The sequence below is a fragment of the Salvelinus sp. IW2-2015 genome, unplaced genomic scaffold (genome assembly GCF_002910315.2).
Source record: "Salvelinus sp. IW2-2015 unplaced genomic scaffold, ASM291031v2 Un_scaffold4071, whole genome shotgun sequence".
Taxonomy (NCBI): domain Eukaryota; kingdom Metazoa; phylum Chordata; class Actinopteri; order Salmoniformes; family Salmonidae; genus Salvelinus; species Salvelinus sp. IW2-2015.
Genome location: NW_019945343.1, coordinates 58,566 through 68,609, shown reverse-complemented (window position 1 = coordinate 68,609; position 10,044 = coordinate 58,566). Strand labels below are relative to the sequence as shown.

The following is a 10,044-nucleotide window of genomic DNA, read 5'->3' as shown; positions in this document are numbered from 1 at the left end:
ATAACCCAGTTTAACTAACAGTTCACACAATTCAAAATGTGCCCCTAACTAGATGGTCATTTTCAATGAAGAAAAATTGTGGCACTTGCTTTAACTCTTTAAGACTATTTTTGTGGTAGTGGAAGAAGTTTTAAACGTTTTACTTAAGCTAAGCATTTAAATATAGTCAAAGTTAAATGTAGTAAAATAAATGATTGGATTACTTTGATAGACTACTGAATCAACCTTATTACTTTGGATTGTAGGGCAGTTAAATCACACATTTCATCAGAAATAACTACACTCTGACTACTACACTTTTAGACACTCTCCTACTAGATAATCACAGTATATGCAAACTGTAATAAAAGACAGAAGACAATGAGGCATTGTTGAAGTCCTCTCTGGGCTGGAGGGTATCATTGGAAAGAGGTACCCATTGGCCGGAAAGGCGGAACCCTTTCCCTGGGAGGACTTCTTCCCCCAGGGACACACTAGTTAACTGAGCATACCATACATTGGGCCCCGATAAAATCATTAGATATCATGACTGTTTATGACATCTGTTATATTATGACAGGGTTATGTAGCCCTTATGATTGAGCCATCAAGTAAAGTGTCTTCATTTTAATGTAACGCCAACATCGAGACAACGTTGTGTTGTGGTTGTGTGTTTGCTGGGGTGTCCAATGCCCAGTGAGTGAGATATTGACCTGAACCAGTTGGTTAGGGTCATCATGACGTAGAGRGAGGCCAGGAAGAAGACGAAGTGGAAGAAGAAGTAGCTGTAAGCCACTCTCTGGCTCTCGTTGTGAATCACCTTCTGGCAGCCCTTGATATCTTCATCAATCACAAACTCCACCTCTGGAAACACCACAGACCGAACATATAAAGTCAATCACCTGAGGGTGATAAAGAAWCGTGCTGCTCTCGACAATACCAAAGCAGCATATAGAAAACATGCAATTTATRTTTCACAATKATTMTATTTACCCAGAAGGTGTAAGAATAGTGCTAAATAATATTGATTTATTTGAATGTCAACACCAGTCTCAGTATAGGCTAGCCGCTAGTCTGTACATAAATTATTTAGACATATTTTCTATTCTGCAGCCTTAATACTGGCATCTTCATAATATGGYAAAGAATCCGTATTAAGATAACTACGTAACTATATATTTTATGGGTACCTACATAAGGACTTCATTACACTGTTATAAACATTCATAAGCACTACATTAACATTCATGCTTATGTCAACAACCGCAACTTTAAAGGATGTTTTTCGTCAACATAAATGTACTGCTTATTTTTGTTTTATGTATGTTTCATGAATGTGTTACGAAGTCCTTATTCAGGTACCCTTCAAATGAAGTGTTGCTGAGAATTTATTGACATGTAGGCTACCAACCTTCCTCTTTGTCAGGGCAGCAGAAGCAGCATGTGGCTTTCTAGGAAAACAGAGAGAGATTCCAGGAGCTATATCAAACTGCTAGAGGTATATCAAACTGCTAGAGGTAAGCAGAGCTCAGGATGCCCATACATTCTCCACACATGTATGGTGCGTGGAAACATGCCGCTAACACATCACAAATTAATACCAAGATCAGTGGAGGCTGCTGAGGGGGGACGGCTCATAATAATGTCCGGAACGGAGCGAATGGAATGGCATCTTTGATACCATTCCACCTATTCCACTCCAACTATTACTATGAGCCCATCCTCCCCAATTAAAGTGCCACGAACCCACTGAGAACAAGATGTATGCAGAGCCACAGAAACACAGAGTTGATCCTCCATTATCCATGTTGGCAGTGAATGATCCTCGACAGTAATATTTTTATATGAATTCGTACTTTACCTGGAACTCATAGCGGTAAACTTTGATCATCCAGAAAGGGCCAAAAACCTCTGCTAGGTAGGATGCTTCGTTACTGAAAATATGACATTGTTTGAATAAGCAACTGAAGTAAACTAATATTAAGAAAAACAATGTATATTTTTTTCAAAGAGAAACAAAAAATAACCTCAAAATTGCACTCCATTTGTTACATAGAAAGTTAGTAAGTAATTAGCCTAAATAAGTCAATAAGTAAAGTACTTAGGTCTCTATTCAGTCTGTATCGATGAAGTGTTACAGATTGTTTCTGGAATTCTCTAAGCTGTTTACAAGGCACAGTCAACTTCATGATGTAAACTTCTGACCAACTGGAATTGTGATACAGTGAAATATAAGTGAAATAATCTGTTGTAAACACATTGTTGGAAAATGACTTGTGTCATGCACAAAGTTAAGATGTCCTAAACGACTTTGCCAAAACTAGTTTGTTTAGCAAGAATTTATGGAGTTGTTGAAAAACAACTTTCTTTAATGACTCCAACCTAAGTGTAATGGAATCTTCGACCTTCAACTGTACTTGCATGGATGCACGTGTGTGAGAGGCACGCACACACAGGCGCACATCATATCCCGTCCGACCCCTCACCAACACACTCACCTGAGTCACTTCTGAGCATCCTGTTCACTTCAGTCCACCTCCAGCTGCACCACAAACAACTCATCACCTTGAATCACAGCAAATGGCCAAGCACACATTTCACTCCAAGACAAAGGCGTCTGTAGTCACACACACTATTGCTGCTACATGTTGTTCTTAGTGGAGACAGTATGCTGTAGGGAGGTAAGAGGCTTTTGACATTCTGAATGGATCTAATGACAACATAATAACACAAGAATGCTGCTGGCAAGTATCATTACACTCTTACAACATCTGTCTTGGTGAACAAGTGTTCCCTGTCTTGTCTGTCCTTTATCTGTCTGTCTCAGTCAGTCAGTCATTTTTTTCAATGGAAACTAGTGGCTACAGTATGAAATAGTCAACATTATTCTGAAAGCATTGTAAAGGTTTTGCTGAACAGTTATCTGACAATAATCAGGTAAATTTCAAAACGCCCAATGCGATGCAATAATTAATCAACTACCAATCAAATATCATTTTTTATTGTGTTTTAATGGTTTTGTTAATTGTGCTACTACTGTAGCTGGTAAAGTTCACCATGTCAAATACTTTATCAACCTGCCATTACTGTGGTGATAAAGTAAAGATTTTCAACACAAAATACCAGGAGAAGGGTGAGAGATTTTGATTAGGATCTCTTTTCTTTCACAATGTAAATATACATTTTCACATATAACACTGTTACAAACAGCAGACATAATACCCTGCCATATGACCAGATAAATACTATAACAGTCTGAAAAGATAGATGGGTTCTTCATCTACCTGGTGCTGCCAACCTCCAATTTCTTATATTTAAATGGTTCTAAAGTATTGTTTTGAATGTAACTGTATTTGAAGCGGTTTTCTGGTCTGCTCAGATAAGGAAAGAAGAATTACTGGGATGATAAAGTAGGGGGTCCTATTTTTTTTTGTCTTTGAGCTCTTCAGCTTCACCAGGCCAGAGGTATCCACAGTGCCACTGTTACCCCTCTACCCCTCTGATTTTCTCGTGATGCATCCAATACACCAAACACAGTGTTTCTGAATCTGTATCCAATCTAGTCTCAAGGCTGTGATTCATAAGTATGAGATTCAGTGGAACCGACCTTGTGGCTTCCACCGTTACTGTCATCAGTCAAGCGCCCCTCTTACTTACACGCGTTAGTTCAATACTCCCACGTGAACGGATGAATGTGGATGTCAGTGCGTTAACGTCAGATGAGTGATGGAGCAGCACAGTACTGTAAATGTACTCCACCAGCTTCACAGGGGGGGGGGGGGGGTGCCCCTTCCCATCCCCCCCAGCCACCTAACTACAACTTCCAAACAGCCTGGCCCCTCAAACTTTCATTCCAATTAAAGATTGCTTTTTCATGCGTACGGTACATTTAGCAAATATTGTTTCTTGATCCTATTCTTCCACCTGCTCCGCTAATTCCCCCGGGTCTTTCACAACCTCCTCCAGCCCCGATTGAGACTCCAAACACAACCCCCAGGGAGTCCAACAGTCTCTTTCTCATTCTCTCTCTGGATTTATGAGTTCCCTTCAGACATCAGCTATTTTCCTCTCCTCTCATCTTCTCTTTTTAAACCACTCTTCCTTTCTTTTCTCTCTATTTAACTATGTATCTTTCTCCTTCTCTCTCCTTCTCACCAGCAAAGCTCCTATCATATAACGGTGACTTGTTGCGACCTTGCAACGTGAATATTGCTTTGATTGACATGTAACAGTGGGGCAAAAAAAGAATTTAGCCAGCCACCATTGGTGCAAGTTCTCCCCACTTAAAAGATGAGAGTCCTTGGTTAATTTTTCATCATGGTACCTTCAACTATGACAGACAAAATGAGAAAAAAAATCCAGAAACCACAATATGGTGGAAAATAAGTATTTGGTCACCTACAAACAGCAAGATTTCTGGCTCTCACAGACGCTGTAACTTCTTCTTTAAGAGGCTCCTCCTGTCTCCCTCGTTACCTGTATTAATGGACCTGTTTGAACTTGTTATCAGTATAAAGACACCTGTCCACAACCTAAAACAGTCCACACTCCAAACTCCACTATGCCAAGACCAAAGAGCTGTGCAAAGGGACACCAGAAACAAAATTGTAGCTGCACTCAGGCTGGGGAAGAACTGAATCTGACAATAGGTGAAGCAGCTTGGTTGAAGAAATCAACTGTTTGGGAGCAATCTTATGCGAAATGGAGACATACAAGACCACTGATATCTCCCTCGATCTGGGGCCTCCGCGCAAGATCACCCGTGGGTAAAAAGATCACAAGAAGGTGATGCAAAAAATCCCAGAACGCACACGGGGGACTTAGTGATGACCTGCAGAGAGTGGGACGCAAAGTAACAAAGCCTACCATCCAGCAAGGGCATTGAAGATGAAACGTGGCTGGGTCTTTCAGCATGACAATGATCCCAAACACACACGCCCGGGCAACGAAGGAGTGGCTTCGTAAGAAGCATTTCAAGGGTCCTGGAGTGGCCTAGCAGTCTCCAGATCTCAACCCCATAGAAAATCTTTGGAGGGAGTTGAAAGTCCGTGTTGCCAGCAACAGCCCAAAACATCACTGTCTAGAGATCTGCATGGGAATGGCAAAAATACAGCAACTAGTGTGTGAAAACCTTGTGAAGACTTACAGAACGTTTGACCCTCTGTCATTGCCACACAAGGGTATATAACAAATTATTGAGATAAACTTTTTGTTATTGACCAAATACTTATTTTCCACGCATATTTGCAAATAAATTATAAAAAAATCCTACAATGTGATTTTCTGGATTTTTTCCCCCTATTTTGTCTGTCATAGTTTTGAAGTGTAAACCTATGATGAAAATTACAGGCCTCTAATCTTTTTTAAGTGGGAGAATTTGGCACAATTTGGTGGCTGACTAAATCTTTTTTTGCCCCACTGTACATAACATTGTTTTGAAAAGGAATGTCTGTTCCCCCATTCTGATTTGTACATTCTTTGTACCTGCTAGTTGTTTTGGTGGAGGCAGGGGTGCGTGCTGTTCCCGGGGCAGTAGCAGGGCAATGCTGCAACTTGTTGAGGATATCAGCACCGTGTATAAAACCATCTGTTCAACCATACACTCAACACTGTACATCCCAGTAAGGATAGTGTTTTAAATGTCATTTTCAACTGAGAGTGTGTGTGTGTTGTGTGTGTGTACGCATGCATGTGTATGTGTGGGCCCTGTTCAAAAGTAAAGTGCACTATAAAGGGAATAGGGTGCCTGAATTGGGATGCAAAAGAGTGGGTCTCCTCCTGTCCTGTTCAGTCATGTTTTGCCTGTTCAGTTTCCCTCTGGCTTCTGTCTGCTGGGTGACCTCATCAAGCACAAGACAACGCATCCCTGTGTTTCTATGTGGAGGAAATTAGTCCTGGAGTGGACTGAAAACACAACAACACTGGGAGCAGGACAGGTCCCTCTTACCTGGCAGTGGCTCAGCCTGGTTGTGTGTGTGTACGTAAGCAACCCTGTAATTTGTTTTCACTGAACCCAGGCATCTGTTTTTCTTGGTCACAACACACAGGAATCCAGCTCTGGATCCACAGCCGGCCCCTGTTATGGCCATTGGGGAGGGAGGACACAGAGAGCAGAGACAGAGACACACACACAGAGCAGACAGACACACACACACACAGATATGCTTATCATAACACAGTAAATGGCAGTGATTGGTGGTTAGTTTGATCTCACCAAATAATCATGTTGACAGTCTGTTAGTCTTACGCACAGACAGAGACTCAAGCGGCCCCTCTACCTGTACTGCTCCAATTGTCCAGGGCTACACATGAGGCAAAGAAAACTATGTCCCGTCACGTAATATTGTTATCATTGCCTTACTTACTCCAGGGAGTTTTCTTGTCCTGACCTTGGCTATTATTGTATTGTCAGTAATTGTACATGTTATGTTGTAAATCGTAAATATTAGAGTCATAATATACATTGTATGATGTATGTGTTAAAGATGTAGGCTATTAGGTTTTGCTGTGATGTAATTGTTTGTAATAATCCTGTATGACACCAGGAAGATTAGCTGCTGACCTCAGCGGAATGGGATCCTCAGAAACATCAAAACAACTATAAAACTGGCTCCTAATCTACATTCTGAATCAGAGCCGTATCATTTTATCATCCTTAGAGAAGGAGTGCTGATCTACAATGAGTTTGTATTTGTTAGATCATAATGAAAAAGATAATAGACAGAGTGACCTGATCCTAGATCAGCACTCATACTCTGAGTTGAATCCAAGCCCCAGGCGATTATAGAGAACAGCGGAGGCTGGTGACTTGAAAAATTGGAAGAGATGGGAGACCCACGTATAGGCGCGGAACGCACAGAGACGTCAAAGTGGGTTTCAAACAATCGTCAAAGAGTAATTACGTTAACCTAAAGCATTTAATAAAGACATTTATAGTACAATATTATGGGGAATGGAAATGAGAGGGCTTTACACAGTTATGGAAAGGGTCACAGCAGTGATTGAATGAGTGGTATGAGCATAGTTGAGGTGTTCAGAGGCTTGACTTCAGTGCAGGACAGGATTGACTAGAAAGACGAAAAAACAATTAACAACACAATGCACAGTTAGACAACAGAGCTAAGAATGAAGTTAGTCCACAAATCATGATGTGTAATAATGTGATTGTGTGTGTATGTGTGTATGTGTTGATTGACTCTACATACAGTAATGAGAGAAAAATTGGATAGGGGTACTCACAGTGCTTGAGGAAACATTCATTACCCCCTGGACTCAAGTTTTCCTTATCTGTTACCAACCAGGAAAACTCTGGACCCTATAAAGGTATGACAGTGATTATTCAGTTGTAAAAAGGTTTTATAAGGGATATGAGGACACCAGTTTTTCCTAATCACGGTCAAACTGCAGCAACCTTATACTTGTTCATATGAATTATATTTAGACTAGATTAGGGGGGGATTTCCTCTACCCAGACAGACAACTGATAGACAGAACTCACAGGGCTGAGCTTGCCTTTACCCATGTTTGCATTATGCAGGCCTATGAAACTGTATGCCTTATTAAATAATTGACTCAAATCTGTCATCACTATTATGTTGATTAATTCCAGTTAATCATTTTGATTGAAAACGTATAGGCAGCTTTGCCAGCCCAATTTTGATATAAACCAAATTTGATCACATTTTCTCCTGACACACAAATGGACTATAAATACATAACATTACCAATTATTTACCTTGACCAGATGAACAGGCTGTATGCAGCTCCTATTATTAGTAGCCTACAGTTAATCAGACTGCAAATTTTCTCGTTTTCATCCCATACAGCATGTCAGATCTCTAATGTTAGGTATAGACTAGGCTGCTGCAACATTTATGTCAATGAGTTTTTGCTTGTGTCTGTCTGGAGTGATTGTGTTATCTTGCTAAATAAATACCGAGCCAAAGTGTAAACCCTACTTGAGCGCGCGCGGAAAAACATGTTCTGCGTCAAACGGATGATGCGATGGAAGCTATCAAATCATTCAGAACATCCCAGAAAAAAGTAGAAAAGTTCCATATGTAGAGCAAGTAAAGCATCGTAAACGTGCAATTACCGCTGCAAGTTCCTTGTAGTTGCACTTGTTAGCGGAACTTTCCTCTCGTCGTGTCCTCTAAAAGCCAATTATTGCATGGTGAAAAACGCAGTGGTGTGATAAGTCGCTTGAGAACATCCCTGCTTCTTCTTACTTTCTCGTTGTTGCGCAGTTTTGAATATCCAGACTCCCGCCATGATCGATGCGGCTTTTTCCAAGAAGATTGAATCTGATGTGGAAATGTATATGCTCCCTGCTTTTATTTAGCCTTTAGCTTAACGATCGATGTTCTTCAGGTCACTGTACCCACCTTTCGGCCAAGGCTCAGACTTTACAAAAGTCTGAGCAAGGCCAGAAAATACAGGCGGCTTAATGAAAAACTGTTATCCAGCTATACTTTTGATACATATCGGTATTCACCTTTTCACCCTTCTTCGTAAAACTGATCTCAGGCAGAGGTCGACCCTCGGTTTTAATTAGCACATTTTCCGTGTACCCAGTGAATTAAAAGGGATTCTTCATCAAAAAGTTAACAAATGTTGCGGTGGCGTTTGGGGCGAAAACTGCACACTCGAGCTAAGTGCTAGCTACTACTATTTGCTACTGAAGTTAGCAAGGCAAATTGAAATAAATTACACTAACTGGACACAAAAATGATGTTCTAAAACCAAGAAAAACAATTTATAATCTACCTCTCCGTCTCCTGTATTTGAAGAAACTAATTTGAATTGAAAAATATCGTTACATTTCTCAACTATGACTTTTTCAATCTCTATCCAATAATGTCATCAAGCTCCTCAACACATAGATTCCCACCCTAATGCCTTGCGGCACAACCCCAATACAACACTCGTTTCATCTGATCCTAATCCTATGATTGGATGACAACATGTCAGTTCATACTTATCAATGTTGATTGGTTGGAGGTCGTCCTCTGGAAGTGGTCAAAATTACCATGCAGGTCTATGGAAGGGGGTGAGGCCTACGTGTCTCCTAGGTTTTGTGTTTAAGTCATATACACAGAGGACAAAAGCTATCTTTTTTTAGTGTTTCACAATTTTTATTTTAATGAAATTTCACTGAGGAGGATGGTCTTCCTTCCTCTCTGAGGAGCCTCCACTGATAGAGAACCACACACTATATAGGGTCAACAGACAGAGAACAACAACTACTATAGGGTCATACAGACAAGGGAACCACACAAACTACTATGGTCATACAGACAGGGAGAACCACACACTACTATAGGGTCATACAGACAGGGAGAACCACACACTTACTATACGGTCATACAGACAGGGAGAACCACACACCTACTATAGGGTCATACAGACAGGGAGAACCACACACTACTATAGGTCATACGACAGGGGAACACAACTACTATAGGGTCATACAGACGGGACAACCTATATACGGTCATACAGACAGGGAGAACCACACACTACTATAGGGTCATACAGACAGGGAAAACACACCTACAATAGGGTCATATAGACAGGAGAAACAAACTTTTCTTTATTCCTCTCAGTAAAACACACAGTTCACTGTTACTAAAGAAAAGCTGGAAACAGAAGATTAAACTTTCTTTGCTCTGCTCTCTCTCTGTTGTTTTCCCAGTGGTGTACCAGGGGGTGAATATGACAGTATGTTACCCAGTGTGGGTCAGGATGGCATCCAGAGGAGACCAACGCGGTGGCCATTATAGGAGCTGCCATCATGTACTGCTGTGTGCTCTTCGCATGGTGAGTGGCACGTCACTGGAGGAGTGTGTAATGAATGTCAAAACGTTTTCCCATTGAATCATATGTACAGTCTCTCTACACAGTGATCGAACAATAAAGGCTCTTTCAATCCGAATCGCTGACGATCAGCGTTACAGCGTGATTGAAATTTAAAGACAATTGCCTGCGTTAGTGGAGACTGCATTCACGGTAAACACTGTTGGCTCAATCAGAAAATACCTTTACATTTATATTGCGCAATCTGTA

The 10,044-nt window shown here is 40.9% G+C and overlaps 1 protein-coding gene across 1 annotated transcript; it reads right to left on the bottom strand.

Moving 5' to 3' along the window:
* Positions 1–541: 541 nt before the first annotated feature.
* On the bottom strand, positions 542–1,908 carry LOC112076834 (serine incorporator 4-like). Its single transcript, XM_024143497.2, has 3 exons — positions 1,841–1,908; positions 1,391–1,430; positions 542–843 (listed from the first exon to the last, which is right to left on the bottom strand). The coding sequence occupies exons 1-3, from the start codon at positions 1,868–1,870 to the stop codon at positions 602–604; spliced, it is 312 nt and encodes a 103-aa protein (XP_023999265.1). The 5' UTR covers positions 1,871–1,908; the 3' UTR covers positions 542–601.
* Positions 1,909–10,044: the final 8,136 nt, after the last annotated feature.